The following is a 17,509-nucleotide window of genomic DNA, read 5'->3' as shown; positions in this document are numbered from 1 at the left end:
GTTCTTCCAACGTTTCCATCTGATGGCCACGTGGGCTTCACTGCCCTTTGGCAAAGTCTGTTCCATAGACACTCATCATTCAGAGAAATTATTTCACCTACAAACTTATTTTTACAGTAATCCCCTAGATTCTCCCACAAGAGGAAACATCCTCTCAACATCTAGTCTTTTAAGCTCCAAGAACCTTTCAATTGTCTCCTCATCTCCACGAGATATAGGCCACGTTGGCCCTACTTCTCAAGACCACCCACACACTCCATGTTAGTCTAGGAAGCCGTCTCTGATGTGTTTTCAATGCATTAACATCCTTCCTCAACAGTTCTGCAGGTGCAGTTTCACCAATCCCCCATGTAGCATTACCACTCTGTTTAATAACCAATAATCAATAATGTTCTTCCTAATAAGTGATATTATCTCCCCCCCCCCCCCCCCCAGCCTTTTGATGATCATGCACTGGGACACCACAGAGGTTATTTGCATTTCAGAACTCTGTAATCTTTCAACAGTGTGCTTCATAAAAGCTCATTAATGTCTTTAGTTATGTACGTCGCTTGTTACACAAATGATGTAAATAATAAGTCGTTTGGAAACAATGTTCTGGGAGGAGCAATACACAATCCCACTGACCCAATTAAAATTTCTTCAGCTACGTGCTACTTCGGAGCAGTTAATTACATTTAATGGTAAGAAGTGGCACTAAACATGGTTTGCAGGCAACACTGTCAGTCTGGTAGCATGCTTTACTCTGGGATGAAGTACTACTTGAAGTTGCTTAAGGAAAACAATAAAATAAATAATAACATTTGCTGCATTTAAGTGATTATTTCAACACGCTGTGAAGCAGAGTGTGCTCCATAAGGAATATTGTGATGCTGTAATGTCAACAATAAAAAACAAAATCAAATGGCTGTTTTCAGTTTGTATTGCTATTTGGGCACATAAAATGGGAGCTTCCTTCAAAAATAGTGTCATTATTCAAAGTGTTAGTTTTCTTTAGCATTTTAAATTACAGTACTGATAGCAGCTGCATCATTCTGTGTGACTTAATTACCTTAAGATCAGCATTATAACAGCTGGTTTAAGTAAATCAAATGTATCATTGACTATCAGAGTTAAACCCGAGCAAGCGTGCGGGGATCGCTGGTCAGCACGGACTCAGTGGACCGAAGGGCCGGTTTCCGCGCTGTATCTCAAAACTAATTTAAAGTAGCAATGGAGAAAATGGCAAAAGAAAATTGCACAATTATCCAGCAATTATATTCTGTTAAAACAATCATAAACAGCTGTTACAGATTAAGCTCATCTTAATTCTTAATTTTCTCCATGATCAACCTCGAAGCTTTAAAGCACAACATCCTCTCTTGCTGTTCAATGACTTGCCTTTATGTGGTCGGATCTTTGTGAGGCATCAGTGGGGTGAAGAACCTGCAGGCCACACATATCACACACATCCCCATGGAGGTAGACACAGTTCACACCATATCGGCACTCTCCCACTGCTGCGTACGGACACATCTGTTTCTTCACATCTTCACCAGTTTGTGGGGCCTCAGAGCTCCCTTCTATTATTAACTTGTCCACTCTTGCTTCCGGGTAAGTTGGTGCAGCTGTAATGAGAATTTTTTTAATTATCCTATAACTAGTTACCAACATGACTCTACAAATGTATATCAAGGAATAATATGTTAATAATAATACTCTCTATTTAGATTGCAAAAGAAAAACAGTGATATACTTTTGGGAAAATTGCAGTGGGTGGCTGGTTTTATTTTTGAAATGTTGTCCCCGAACTATGTAATTAAATAAAACTTCAAGAATCTCAATTAAGTCGGCATGTAACCTGTTAGATCAAGTCATCCAACTCAGCAAACATAGTGGGTAACTTGTGCATTATACCATGATTAGCTTTCTCATTATCAAATAAGGAATGGGATTCTACCGAATATGAATTCATGGACTATGATGAAATTCAATATTGGAAGGAAAAGGTGGACCCCATTGCCAGTTATACAAGTTTCCTTTAAAAGCAAAATAGTCAATCTCCAAACTACAATGAGAACGGAGTGAGATCATGTTATCGGTAGCTTTTAGTAACCTTTTTCTAAAGGGAAAACATGTTTTATTTGCAGTGGCTATGGAATGGGCATGCTGTTAGGATTACCTCACATTCGAGACAGGGTCTTGCTCCCAAATTACTGCTCTGACACCGTTCAACTTGTATGAAAAAATTTGATGGCCCAATTGACCAGAATTGTCAAATTCCTGAAGTTCAGGCCTGAGTTAATGGAACCTTTTCCACAAGGAAAGAATGATGGCTCGTCCTAAGCTATCTGGAACTCTTATGAATGTCAAAGTTTTTCTTTTAAAAAAACTCAGTTTCACAAAAAGGCAATATAGGATTGATTTTCTATGCAGTTGTTTTACATGAATGCAAGAAAGTAATCAAAGCGCATTTTAAAATACATCCATTGTTGTAACCGTTTCAGCATTTGATTAACTCACATTTGTCGCACGTACGATAGAATACCAGCTTGTCCAAAACAAACTAAATTGGCAGCAGTACAATCTTATTTCTAACTATTAATCATCAACATACATGCAAGATTATAGCGGACACCAGATTTAGAAAAAGGTAACAATTCACTCACATCTGGCACTGTACGAGTCAGATTGGTCTCATTCTCAACTCCTCTATGTACAGTAAACTGCAGACAAAAAGATCATGTCTGGCTTGTAAATGTCCACGTGTGCCAGGGCTGCAAAATGTCAATCACAACTAGCCATTGTTGTTATAGTTTAAGCTCAGGAAAGTTTGCAGGTAACTCACTAATCCCTCATTTCTTTTCTCTATAATTTCTCATGGGTTTAGATCTCAAAAAATCCTCTCGTAGTTCCTTCTGCCACCCAGACTAGCTAGCTCGTTATCTGCACCGAAAAGACTCGTTTTGTTTGGATTCAGTTCCTTAGTTCAAGTTCGAGCAGATGTTTGAGTGAAGTTGATTTTAGCAGATGCTAAAAGTTCTACAATTATACGGCTGAATTTCTTTCCCCCAGTATCGTGGAATACTGAAGAGTGAGACGTCTGTACATACACTACAGCAGAAAGCCAAATGCAAAAACAGGCCACAGCTGGTGATGGAACAGCTGATATTCAAGTTTATCATAACCCCCAAAGCAAGCATAAATCACATGTACATCAATATGGGCTTTTACAGTATAACCAGGTACTCAACTCAAAAGCTCAGCAGTTTCTCAGGAACATTTTGCAATACAAGGATCTAAACAATACGCAATTTTTTCAGGCGTAGTTTCCCAGGCCCTTTAGACTTCCAACTGCATCATTATCAATTATCAATATCCATAAAAGCAGCATAAACCACAGGATGTTGATTTTATTTCCTTTATTAAATTAAAGAAATAAAACAGCTATGATTATTTGTGACACGTTAAAAATAAAACTATAACATTTTAAGGATGGATCCTGGCTTCTGCAGAATTGGAGGAGTCCCTTTACAAATACAAAAATATAACACGAAAAGCAAAGTTAAAAACCACTCCCAGTCATAGTGTCTCAATACTTACTGTAGGTTTAAGATACTTTGAAACTGATATGTGCCTTTAGTTTGCAATACCTTTATGTTTAAAACAAAATATCAAAGCCTGAAGAACCAAAAGTAACTCAGCCTTAACTTCATTTCCACATGACACACACAAATGTAGTCATAAAATGAACTCAAAACTGATCATTAAATCCACAAGTTCCCAAACAACGTTCATAGTATTTACAAAGCTGATACAGTTAAGTCAATCAGTAATTTGTGGATTGTATAATAAAATTAGAAAAAGACTTGGAACCGTAGGTGTTTTAACATCTAATAATACACACCAAGTTAAAATGGTTATCCAAAAGGGTTACATCTAAAGGAAAAGCTTACTGTATATTTGGCAAATGCTTTCTTACCTCATGAGGCTCATACATTATTCCTCAAATGTAGAAAGCATATTTGAAATTAATGAGCAGCTGAATAGTTCCATGATAGATCACTGGGACTGGAAAGCAGGCTAGAGAATTCTTTGGGCAATCACATGGAGTTGCTGGAGGGGCATTTGACCGATGTATACATGATAAAAACTATTCTCTGTGCACTATTTTAACTGAAGCACGTCGAGATGCTCTGACAGCATTGCAGTATCACAAAGAGATTTAGAATAATCAGTAACTTTAGCAATTGTTTCAGAACATGGATCCTGAATTTGAAAAATATTCCTGACATTTTTAAAAACTAAGTTTATATCAGAATTTTGTGCGGCATTATCTTCACCTCAATTCCCGGTACTTACTGACATTTAATTGTTTGAACGAGTCAAGGAACAATAAAACTATTACTAATCTGAACTATAGAATTCAAATTGTAAGCAGCCTTCAATGGCACACATTTCATATTGATTAATTACTCTATTCAACCTTGCACTAATTGATTCAAACCGTTCATAAGGTAAAAAGTGAATTTCATAAAAATTTAACACTGAAGTATGGAAATACCAATGATGAGAAGATTTCATTAAAGTGACTATGCTTATCTCACTGTCGACCATTAAAAGAATGCCATTTGATTTTTAATTTTGGTCAATTCATAACCAACGACCATTAACAAGCAATATGAAAAGCAAAACTAATTATTTAAATTTAATTAGGCTTACTTCATTCTCATTAATTGTTATCCAAAAATACTCGGCTCATTTCAGGAGCGCAGATAGAGAAGGGCCTGGAATTTCCTTCCACAATTGCAATGTCACTTACGTCCAAAAATACAGCGCATTTTGAACTTCATAAATTGTTTGCATGGCTCCGTATGGAAATGGAAACTCAAAGCACATAGATGATCAAGTACTGCTGAATAAAATGTCAACAATTACCCACAGTGCTACTGACCCACTGATTTGCATCAAATTATTCCTGTCATATCACTAACTTCAAGTTTCCGTTAATGGACAATCCATTTGCCCAATGCCCCTCTAAACCTCTTAGCCATGTCACTGTCCAATTTTTTAAAAACGTATAATTATATCTGCCTCATCCATCTCGCGGGGAAGATTGTTCCCTATGCCGACCCCCATCTGTGTGGAAACGCACCCCTCAGGTCCTCTTAAAGCCGCTACTCTCTCACCATACACCCATTTCCTCTAGTTATAGATTGTCCTACCCTGGAGAAATCACCCGCATCCATCTCCGCTCCTCATTATTTGGCCTCCCCCACTCCATAACTAATCATGTCATCGACATTCTCTTCCAAATAATTTACATGATACACAATACATGACCCGGCATTGATTCTTGTAGCCCTGGACCATGCATTCTAACTTTCTGGACCAGCCTCACGTGCTAAAGTCCACCTAGACAATGCCACCTGTCCACTTGGTTATCTCCACAAAACACTCAATCAACCAGACATGATCTCCCACGAATGAATAAGCATCCAAATATTTCCACACATTGAGGCCAAAGGTTACATTAAAATAACTAACCTGGACAAACACACAACTGATAAACGGAAGGTTGAGAGGAGGACAGAAGGCAACCATACACCTGCAGTATGCAAAGTCAGTGTAGGATTGGTGAGAAAACACAGAGAAACTGGAACAAACCATCAAGTCCCTTGAGACATCTCTGCCATTCATTCCAAACCTGCCTGATCTACACTTTCCTACTTTGGTTCCATGTGCCTTGATATTAATCAATACATAAAAGACAACCACCACAATTGTAATATATTGGATCGTGTCTTGTAATGTTCACTGCAGTCTTTAAGAATTATGTATTTCTATTATGAAAAACCTTTCCTCATTACCTACCTAAATTAGAAGATTATTCCCCTCAATTCCCCTTCAATGTCTCTCCCTCATCCTTTGCTTCATATCCAAAGTTCCACAAGAAATGCAAACTATGTCTAAACAACCTTTCTTCACCACTAGCCCTGTGGTTTATAATAATAATAATAATAACTTTATTTATAAAGCGCTTTTAGACAACATCAGTTACCACAAAGTGCTGTACATGGGAAGTCAACAAAAAGTTATTACAAACTACTAAAACCATTAAGATGACAGGACTATAAAAACAGTAAAAATTAAAAGACATTAAAAGCACTAAAACAGGAACTATGTCTCAGCCAGTGAATAAAAGTGAGTTTTTAGGGAGGATTTAAAGATGGACAGTGAAGGGGCCTGTCTGATCTGCAGTGGCAAGGTGTTCCAGAATGCCGGGGCAGCAACAAAAAAGGCTCTATCCCCTCTGAGCTTCCGCTTAGACCTTGGTACCTCAAGGAGCAGCTGATCCGCTGACCGGAGGCACCGGGTAGGAGCATATAGGTGGAGCAGCTCAGAGAGGTAAGGCGGGGCGAGGCCATTCAATGATTTAAAAACAAATACAAGAATTTTAAAATGAACTCGAAAGTGCACTGGGAGCCAGTGAAGGGAGGCCAAAATTGGCGTAATGTGCTCCCTCTTTCGAGTTCCGTTAAAAGGCGAGCGGCAGCATTTTGGACCAACTGGAGACGAGCCAACGAAGCTCGTGAGACTCCAGAGTAGAGTGCGTTACAGTAATCCAGCCGAGATGAAATAAAGGCATGGATTACTGTTTCAAAATGCTGCCGCTCGAGAATGGGCTTCACCTTTGCCAGCTTCCTTAGGTGAAAGAAGCTGGACTTAACCACTGCGCCTATTTGTTTATCTAATTTAAAATCACCGTCCATCATAAAACCCAGATTTAAAACTGTTGGCTTTACGAACACTGCAAGTGGACCCAAGTCAACAGAGGGAGGTTCACGGCAGCCATTAGGGCCGAACAAAATCACTTCTGTCTTTTTTTCGTTAAGTCCCAGAAAGTTTAAGGCCATCCAGGACTTAATGTCCTCAAGACAAGACAGAAGTGATTTTATATTACAAGTGTCCATAGCGCTAGGGAAAGGGAGCAGATTTAATAGATAAGAGAATGTTTGCCTCGTTAACCCAACACCAGAAAAGTTCAGGAATCAGTCCCGGTTACTAATTTCTTTATATCAAGGAACAAATCCCTCCTCTGGATTGAATGGATTTTGGAATGTTATCCCAGTGGTACAGACAGATCAATTAGAGCACATTCAGCCTAAATCTTTATTCTACTTAGTTTTTAAATTTCAAAATAAAGAAAATTTAGAATAGAATTATTTTGAATAGGATATTGAAAATTAGATTTAAAAAGTTACTGCTGGCTCAAAAGGTTGAGTGACATTCCATCTCGCATCAAACAGCTGTAGGTGAGGCCAGTTAGCATAGTCTCTTTCCTCCTCCCTCAGCAGCTGCAATGCCTGTATTAATGCCCTCAGTGAGTTCTCAGACAGGGGTATGTATGCCCTGCAAGCATGATTTGTTGAAAGGCCAATGTCTGATGTTTCACTCCATTCAATTGTTGATGGCCTCTTCGTAAAACTTCATGAGTAGCAATGTTTTAATATAATTATCCTACTTGAAGGTTTACCACATCTTTTCAGTTAACAATATCCTTTTAGATGGCACCAATTTATGAATTTAAAGTCGCATATTTCCGTGATCGATTCCAAAAGCCAGGAAGACACACATGACAGTGGGATATACAAATCAATTAATGATTCGCCAAATCGTCTAACTTGATAATTTGAACTATAGTTTTGTTGATTTAGTTGTAAGTTGTTCATTAGATACATGTGGAGCCATCATTTCAATGTTTGAGGCATAACCTTCCAGAAATTTCCTGGCCCAGATTGAAAATGGACACAAGATGAGAGGTGCTGATACATTCGTTTGCTGCACCCATTGTGGTGAAATCATATCATTGCTTAACCAGACAAATATTTGTTCTGACTTCACAATGAAGAAACTCAGCACCACAAGTGATAGCTCAAATATTGATATTAAAGCTGCTGTGTGAAGGGCATCCTAGATGTTGGGCTTGTGATCGCATTCCAATCCCTCCGTTGAAAGAACGGGATAAGTTCCAAAGATCCAGGATCTTTCTCAAAATTCAAATCAAATAGATTCAAATAATCAAGGTATGTACAAAATAATAGTGCACAGGCATGCACGTTATGCACAAAATAACATTCTCATGTGACCAATCTCACATTTAAGTGAATTCTTGCCTCAGACCTGAAACATGTAAATGGTTTGAGTTACAAAACAAAATCTACAGCTTCATATCAGTGCAGAATGATCCCAAAATACAGTCTAACAATTAATTTTCTACAATCAAACACTATTATGCGAGCGACCAGCTGATCAAAATCTTAAATTAAGCCAAAAAAACAAAATACATCTGTAACGCCCATCACTGCATGTATGGATTCCGTGACTGTAAATAGCTTCCAATACCCTTCCTATTAGTCAACTATGTGAGGAACCGTCTCTTAAAAATGAAAACAAAAAACAATTCACAGTAACTTAAGCTTTTCACAAACTCGCAAGAAATGTTTTAAGCAATATAAAAGACAAAGCATGTTAATATGCAAAAGGAATCACATTCAGTAGAAATCGGAACAGTGCTTTATTTACAGAAATGAAAGGTTACTTCATCTGAGATGAAGAGTCCAGAGGGAAGACTGATCAATCACCAACACACACTACTTGTCAATATGTGTAACTCATTCTCTCCATAACACACAATTTTAACACAAAGTGAACTGCATATAAAGGGTTTATAATAAAATGAAAAGACATTTTAACAACTCTAAATGCTTGGAGATATTCTTATGACATGCATCTTTTATACAAAAAAATATTTTAAACTGCAAAGCATTTTAATAAACAGCATTAACTTACACAAAATAAATAGCAATTTATATGCACTGCAAATTATGTAAGATGCACTTCAAGACCAAGTTGACAAACAAGGTGATTATGTATTTTATACTGCAGAGTACCACACCTTTCAGCTACACCTGGAATATATGGAAACCTGTAATAGGCCAGATATAGAGAAACCACACTTGAAGATCTATTCAGAGGAAGAGAGTGGGGTAATGTGTGACTTAACAGCAATAATGCACATGATTCTAATAGATGGCTTGATTGTAGTCTTCCATTTCAATCCAGTTGTCTCCTGATTTACAGCTCCTTGCAACTAGGGGGGGGGGGGTTGTAAATAAATGCTTCCTACACCAGTTGCCAAATATATGTAACCAGTCAAACGGTGTTTGTGCAATGATTCTAATGGAAATCACTTTCATGGAAAGCTGACGAGTGAAATTATGTCAATTCGTCGAATGAAGTACAATCCACCATTAAAATCAAAAAACAAATTAAGTTTATTCTGATTCCTCAAAGTCTTGCTAAAGAGAAAAAAAGTTTCAAATCCCAGACAAACTTGCATAACCAAAGTACTCAATTGAAAAATATCAAAAATACAGATTTAAGATTGACCCCCACTTTGTGACATTTTAACACTGGTGACAATTGAAGTCTCACCTTTTAGGATTTCTTCTGCGACTTCTACAGGTACAGACTATATCGCCTGCACCTTGACTAACCATATTTTACCCACTCAATATACGTGAAATGGAATAATACAATTAAGAATAATAATACACCTCATAATTTACAGTTTTAGATCATAGTCAAAGTTAACAGAAAATTTCATTTAAAAAGTTGTTCTTTAAAATAACCACAAATGCCTCTGCACATTAAAATTCGAAATCTATATAATCACATCAAAATTGACACAAAATGAATGTGAAGATGACATGTACAAGGCAACTGCTATTAATAGCAATGGTTATCAACTTTCAAGTATTCAATAACAATAAGATCAAGCTGGGTATCTTCATATCCAGGCTGCCAAAGAATTCTTTGAAGAAACCTACTGCCTTTTGGCTGGTAAAACATGGAATATACAAAGACCTAAAAGGTTTGCAATTTGCTTTATACAGAAGAAAACTTCAAAGAAAAATATAACTGCATGCCCAAGTTCAGATAGTTATATGAGCGGGTTGCCTGTTAGCTATCTGAAAAACAAATTTTCGGAAAATTCATAACTCTGCCATTGTGAAACTCGGTGAACAGTGGAAACACTGAGCTGCAGTTTCCTCTGCTGGTTTCAATAGCAGCAGGTTAATAATCAGGTCTGTTTCAGTACCTGATCATCCACAAGCAGTCTCACAGGACCAAGCACTTGAAAATCCCTTTGGGAACAAGGAAATAGGTTCATTTATCTTTCTTCTGGGTAGTTCATTATACACTAATATTGCTGGACACAAATGAAAAATGATTAGCACATGTTGATGGACTTTTAACAAAAGCTACTGGCAGAAGGGATTTAACTTGCATTGCTAACATCAGATTATTGATCATCAATACCCAAGACATACAATTTATAAACATGTAATCATTGTGGTTATGATTCTCAATTTGTATTCAAACATCGTAAACTATTTTCCTTACTTTTGCATTTGGTTTTACTATAAGCCTCATTGTTACAAATGTGGAACTGTGAAGATCTAAGGTGGATCTCAAATGTCCACGTTCATTTATGAGGTAGCGCTAAACCTTGGGTGAAAGGCCATGAGAATCAACAAAAAATAGAATTTACACTGTAGCGTTCTGGGAATGGGTCCACCTTAAATTAAAATATGTGCCAGAAATGTTCTGGAGACAGACAGAGAGACAGACAGAGAGACAGACAGAGAGACAGACAGAGAGAAGAAAGGGAGATAATTACTGACAAGGGATCGTTAATCTTAGTCTCTTCCCCTCTCCACCCATGCCTGCCCCGGGTACTTCCAGCATTTTGTGCATTTCAGATCGCCAGCATCTACAGTATTCTGTTGTCAATTACATGTTAAAGGATAAATAATAATTGGTTGATATCAGCTTATGAACCATTAATAAAACAACTTCAAATTCAATAAATACTCTTCAATTTTTAACAATAAATATTATAAAAAGTGTTGGCCTGTAACAACTAAGTACCAAAGCCAAAATACTGCTGCTGTAACCTGGCTTTATAACACAACCACCCAATCATGAACCAGTTACATTGTGAAAGTGACAAATGCAAGTTTGTGATTTCATCAATTAGGCCAGATAAACGAGGTCACCTCATCTTTTTTTTTTTTTTTTTTTTTTTTTTTTTTTAAATCAGCTGATCCAGCCATTGCAGCATTTTCATTTGGCAGCTGATAAGTGCTTGGTGAGGGAAAGTAGAATTTAAACACTGCCCGTTAGCCACTTTATCCAGAGCCTAACATTAACCTCTAGAATATTTCACTAGATGACATTGTTTCCAAGAGGGTGTCAGATTTAGCTCTTAGGGCTGAGGGAATCAAGGGATATGTGGAAAAAGCCAGAACGGGGTACTGATTTTGGATAATCATATTGAATGCAGTGCTGGCTCAAAGAGGCGAATACTCCTCCACTTATTCTCTATGTTTCTATAATCTGTCTACTTTCAAGCTGCTTAATTAAAATGCCACATGGCCAGAGTTCATGAGAACAGGAACCATTTCAACAAATGCTGCAGGTACATTTATTTTGTACTTGTGAACAACAGCCAATAATCAACAGGTGGTTTCACTGACTGCCATTCGCACACCTGCCCTCCACACCATCCCTCAAAGTTCCCAGGAAATATGCCAGTGCATTCTGTTCCATTAAGTGCAGCCAATATTCTTTTCAGGTGCTAAACCAGTTCTGCATGCCTTAAGACATGACACGACTGTACTAGCTTTAATTAACATGCTTCTACTCTGCGTCACATTTGCAAAGTGCATCGTGACATTTTTCTGAATTTATCTTCCTGAACATTGAGGAAAGAAACCAAAAAAACCTGCCCTGTACTTACAGCATTTATCTTTCCATAAGTAAGCAAACTTTGCTTAGCAACAGGCAAAGATGGTTTTTAGGGTTACCCATTCATACTTCTATTCCTCAAAGCACGTGTCCTAAAGGTGTGGGCTCCCATTTGATTTGACTTCACACCATGGCTTTACCTTGTGCATACAACATTTTCCAAGGCGCGTAATGGAACGAAAAAAAGAATGCCATTCACATTAAACAATTTTGTATTATGGGGAAAAAAATACAGATTGGTTATTTCAAGAGAAACAATCACGTAATCCTTCACCCAATATAAATCAGACAGTTGTGCTGGTTTCATGTGAACACGGTCTCACAAAATCTCAAATAAAATCAAAAACTCTTCACAGAAAATCAAATCAGAACCATTTTTCTGGCCCTATACAAGAAGCCCTTGTTTTTGCATCGTAGATAAGGAACTGTTCATTGCAAGTATTGTAAATAATGTTGAATATTGAAATATACAGTAAACTGAGAAATACTACAGTAGGTTGTTTGGTTTTTTTTATTTTGTTAAGTATCAAGCACGTAAACATGTCGAATCAGCTTACTTCGTCCACAGTATGGCTGTCCAGGTATAAACTCTTCAGCATTAACCCAGTCCTCCAGATTAGAGCTTGTTGTTGAAGGTTTGCATTCCTCAATCACTGCTGTTTTTGTGCTCATTTCACCATTTAATTTGGTAAATGGAGTAAGTTTAGCAGCTGATGCTGTGGCAGAATCCTTCGGGATCAATGGTGTAGGACCACTCTGAACCTCCGACAATCCTTGCTTTGACGGCTTCACATGGTCATACCTGTATATCAATTAGGGATGTTACAATTAATGCAACATAAACCTGTGATAACAACTTTTTCTCGCAGGAACATAACAGGAGGCCATTTAGCTATTGAGCCGGTTCTAACCATTCAATTACATCAGGACTTTATCTTCATTGTTCAACTGTTCCATATTTCTCAAAACCACCTCCACACACCTATTGATTTCAGCTTTGAATGGATCAATTGGCTAAGACTCCAAATCATTCGGGGGGGGAGAAATCATATCCACTACTGAGAAATAAATCCAACTTCTTTCAAGAGCATTTCAACCTCCTACTAATATAACCCTTTAAACCCCAGCAAATGTCAGCACATTCAGATAGAACCTCCTCAGAGACAATTTAGCATTCCCAAGATTTGGTGCTGAGAGCGGCAGTTATTTAGTAGGAGAATTATCTACACTGGCTTCTCTTTCCAATTCCCACTCATGCTTTGGAGTCAAAAGCTGCATTGCATTGCCACCCACTCCATCCTATCTGGTGGTAGCTTTCTGAAGCTAAACTAGACAACTTACAACATAGGTGCCATAAATGCCATAAAGCAACCTCCTCAAGCCCCAAATCACCATCTCAACCCTCAAACTTGCACACAACCACAACTTCACTGCCCTATTCAAAGTCACATTAAGACCTATTCACCAAATCCGTTTGCTAACCTCCACTAGCTTGCAGTCCAGTAAGCTTTGATAACAATTTAAAACCCTATGGCTTTGATCGCAAAAGGATTTGAGAATCGGAGCAGGGAGGTTCTACTGCAGTTGTACAGGGTCTTGGCGAGACCACACCTGGAGTATTGTGTACAGTTTTGTTCTCCTAATCTGAGGAAAGACATTCTTGCCATAGAGGGAGCACAGAGAAGGTTCACCAGACTGATTCCTGGGATGTCAGGACTTTCATATGAAGAAAGACTGGATAGACTTGGCTTGTACTCACTAAAATTTAGAAGGTTGAGGGGGGATCTTATAGAAACTTATAACATTCTTAAGGGGTTGGACAGGCTAGATGCAGGAAGATTGTTCCCGATATTGGGGAAGTCCAGAACAAGGGGTCACAGTTTAAGCATAAGGGGGAAATCTTTTAGGACCAAGATGAGAAAAACATTTTTCACACAGAGAGTGGTCAATCTCTGGAATTCTCTGCCACAGAAGGTAGTTGAGGCCAGTTCATTGGCTATATTTAAGAGGGAGTTAGATGTGGCCCTTGTGGCTAAAGGGATTAGGGGGTATGGAGAGAAGGCAGGTACAGGATACTGAGTTGGATGATCAGCCATGATCATATTGAATGGCGGTGCAGGCTCGAAGGGCAGAATGGCCTACTCCTGCACCTATTTTCTATGTTTCTATGATGTCCTTCGCAACTTCCCACCACAGAACCAAGTGGGACATTTATCCTTTAACTCCAGCATTATCCACATCCCACTATTAAATGCCCCATCAAAGTTCCTCATCTTTCCAAACTCTTTCAACTTTCTTCTTGAAACTCGCCTCTCTGACCAAGTCTTTAAACATCTGTCCCAATACCTACTTCTGCAGTCTGCTCTCAATTTTTATTTGATATACGCCTCTTGTGACGCACCCCCACGACATTGTTACATTAAAAAGGTGCTATTATATTATCCGATTCAGTTCTGTACAATTAACATAATCTCCTTACTTTTTAATATCAAAATAAAGCTGATATTTCAATAGGTTTTGACATTCCTGAAAACAAATACACAGGTATGAAAATTGTGGACCAAATTAATCATGCTCTTTTGCCAATTAAAATATGGTGGTACAGTGAGTAGACCTGAAGCCACATAGCTCCAGCAACTTTGCTTCTATTTTGATTTCTGTGGAGTGAGTTTCTGTGACCACCTGGATCCCCCCCCCCCGATAACTTTGGTTTGCTTCCACATCCCAAAGATGTGTAGGGTGATTGGCCACAGTAAATTGCCCTTTACGTTGGTATGTGGTACATGGATTGATGGGAACCCTGGAAAGAAATAAAATGGCATGAAACACAGGATTAATGCAAAGGGTGCTTGGAAGTCAGTGCTTGTATATTCCTGCGAGCTCGGTGAGGTGAGGGGCATGTTTCTGTGCTCTACGATTCCAAGAACATACAGCTATCAAGAGAGGCTCCTTGCCATACTAGTAAGATCCTCCAAGAAAAGCCTATCTGTTTGGAGCTATGCAAATTCTCGCTAGTTTTCAATCAGATAATTGTTCGCATGCTCATTTTTGTCTATGCTTTAAGAAACGCACACAAATTGACAAGCTTGCATTATCTGGACTATCTATCCCCCCCTGTTGAAAATGTATTGCTATTTCTCATTTTTAAAAGCAAAAAAAGGCACAACTGCTGTATCTAGCACACCTTAGAAAATGAATCTCTAATGCTCCTAAGTTGGTTATTAGACATTTCAACCCTTGATATGATTTTCTGCTTGCAACATTAGGTCCAACACATCCTTAACAAAAAGGGTATCACCAAAATATTTTTAAAAAACACTAAAGGAGTTGTTGATATAAAAAGAGTTTTCTTCATGAAATGTATCTGCCAGGACACGACACCAAATTTATCTGAGACTTTGGACCCTTTTCTACTGCTTAAATCGTGCTGAAAAATGAGAATGACATCCAAGGAACAATACTGTCTTGGCAGGTACTGCTGAAATATAAACAAGATTCACATTCTGCTGGAAGCGTTAAAACAGATCTTAGCTTGAAAGATTTTTTTTTATGTTTACTGCCATGGAAAAATAACAAGTTACCAAAAGCAACCAAAAGCAGTAGTTTGGCTGGTAATGGTGGGAGATAGCACATCTGAATGATAATGAAACTTAAGAGTATGAAATGTTCATTTTTGAAAACACATTCACTATTTTCTACCAGCTGCAGTGCTCTCTTGGTTCTTCCAAAGGCACTTGGGTGCATCAATAGCAAATCTCATATCAAGAAATGTTGAATTATATTACAGAACTAATTCCACCAAAATTAGTTCCATAAAATAAAAACAAAACAGCAGGTACATCTATTGCAGGTGCATTGCCTGGAGACAAGTTCATATTCAACTAATTTCTCTCAAAAAAATTAATTAAAAGCTTGGATTACCCCCTCTGATTGCTTCTCAACTCCATGTCCTTAAGCTACGCATTTCACCGTGTCCCTAAGCAACATTATTTGAACATACAAGGTCAGCTTCAATCCATGCACTGATTATGCTACAGTTATTTCATCATCTTTCTTCACCCCTCCACCACCTCCAAGTTGTTTAGTCTATTAGCCTTTCATTCAATCCAGGATGTGCAACCATTCTTTCAAATAAAGAAATATTTTTCTCTGGCATTTTACTTCAAAATTTTATTTTTTGAGCTCAGGATCTCTCAGTGTTATAAATCAAACACCTACATTTTTTGTTTAATGGTTACAGAAGATCGATCCAAGTCACATTTCTATGTAATCCCCATTGGTAACTCTTCCACTTCAGTGATTTATTTTGACTTTTAGTTTTAGAATATTTAGGTTTATGTCTGCAACAGCACAATGCAAGGATTGAATGAAAGATTCAATGAAGAATGAAAGACATAGAAACATAGAAATCAGGTGCAGGAGTAGGCCATTCGGCCCTTCGAGCCTGCACCGCCATTCAATATGATCATGGCTGATCAAACTCAGTATCCTGTACCTGCCTTCTCTCCATACCCCCTGATCCCTTTAGCCACAAGGGCCACATCTACCTCCCTCTTAAATATAGCCAATGAACTGACCTCAACTACCCTCTGTGGCAGAGAGTTCCAGAGATTCACCACCCTCTGTGTGAAAAAAGTTCTTCTCATCTCAAGACAGAATGAAGATAAACTGGTATTCTTGCATAAAGTGAATTTCTTTGAGGTATATTGGGAACGGGTGCAACAGTGGCGCAACGGTAGAGTTGCTGCTTTACAGCGCCAGAAACCTGGGTTCGATCCTGACTATGGGTGCTTGTCTGTACGGAGTTTGCACGTTCTCGCCGTGCCTTGCGTGGGTTTTCTCAGGGATCTCCAGCTTCCTCCCACACTCCAAAGACGTACAGGTCTATAAGTTAATTGGCTTGGTATAATTGTAAAAGGTGTCCCTAGTGTGTGTAGGATAGTGTTATGTGCGGGGATCGTTGATCGGCACGGACTCGGTGATCCATGCAGTATCTCTAAAACTATGAACTAAACAATTTGAAGGTAAGCAAACTGTGTTCACTCTTTGGTCTGCATTTTTCATCACTATAGCATCAGAAACCTAGGTACATCTGGTATTGTTGAAGGAAAGAAAGAAAATACGGGAACATGTAAACAGTTCATTGATGAGATGTTCCTATAGCTGGCAGAGTCAGCATGCATCACCAGGCTTATTTGGCATTGAACAAGTGGTCACAGGACACTTTTTTGAACTACTTCAAGTATTTGATAAATGTCCCTTCACTCTGCAATTAGGTGTGGAGTTTCAGGACTTGGATAAATATTACAGTGCAGCACGTGTAGGAAAGAACTGCAGATGCTGGTTTAATCCAAAGATAGACATAAAATGCTGGAGTAACTCAGTGGGGCAGGCAGCATCTCTGGATAGAAAGAATGGGTGATGTTTCATAGAAACATTTAAAAAATAGGTGCAGGAAAAGGCCATTCGGCCCTTTGAGCCAGCACCGCCATTCGATATGATCATGGTTGATCATCCAAACTCAGTACCCTGTTCCTGCTTTCTCCCCATATCTCTTGATTTTGTTAGCCCCACGAGCTATATCTAACTCTCCCTTGAAATCATCCAGTGAATTGGCACCTTGAACTACCTTATCTTTGTATCTCCCTTGACT

The 17,509-nt window shown here is 38.4% G+C and overlaps 1 protein-coding gene across 3 annotated transcripts in view; it reads right to left on the bottom strand.

Annotated features, from left to right (window-relative positions):
• mkrn1 (makorin, ring finger protein, 1) overlaps positions 1 to 17,509 on the bottom strand; it is a 43,433-nt gene that overhangs the window by 9,688 nt on the left and 16,236 nt on the right. For all 3 annotated transcript variants that reach the window (XM_055650118.1, XM_055650117.1, XM_055650119.1), the window contains 2 exons: positions 12,414 to 12,658; positions 1,381 to 1,607 (listed from right to left, as the gene is read on the bottom strand). In XM_055650118.1, the coding sequence (XP_055506093.1) occupies positions 1,381 to 1,607; positions 12,414 to 12,658 (472 nt within the window). The remainder of the gene's footprint in view (positions 1 to 1,380; positions 1,608 to 12,413; positions 12,659 to 17,509) is intronic.

This window comes from Leucoraja erinacea, chromosome 19 (assembly GCF_028641065.1).
Source record: "Leucoraja erinacea ecotype New England chromosome 19, Leri_hhj_1, whole genome shotgun sequence".
Classification (NCBI taxonomy): Eukaryota; Metazoa; Chordata; class Chondrichthyes; order Rajiformes; family Rajidae; genus Leucoraja; species Leucoraja erinaceus.
The sequence above is the reverse complement of the archived record's forward strand: the minus strand, read 5'-3'. Positions and strand labels throughout refer to the sequence as shown.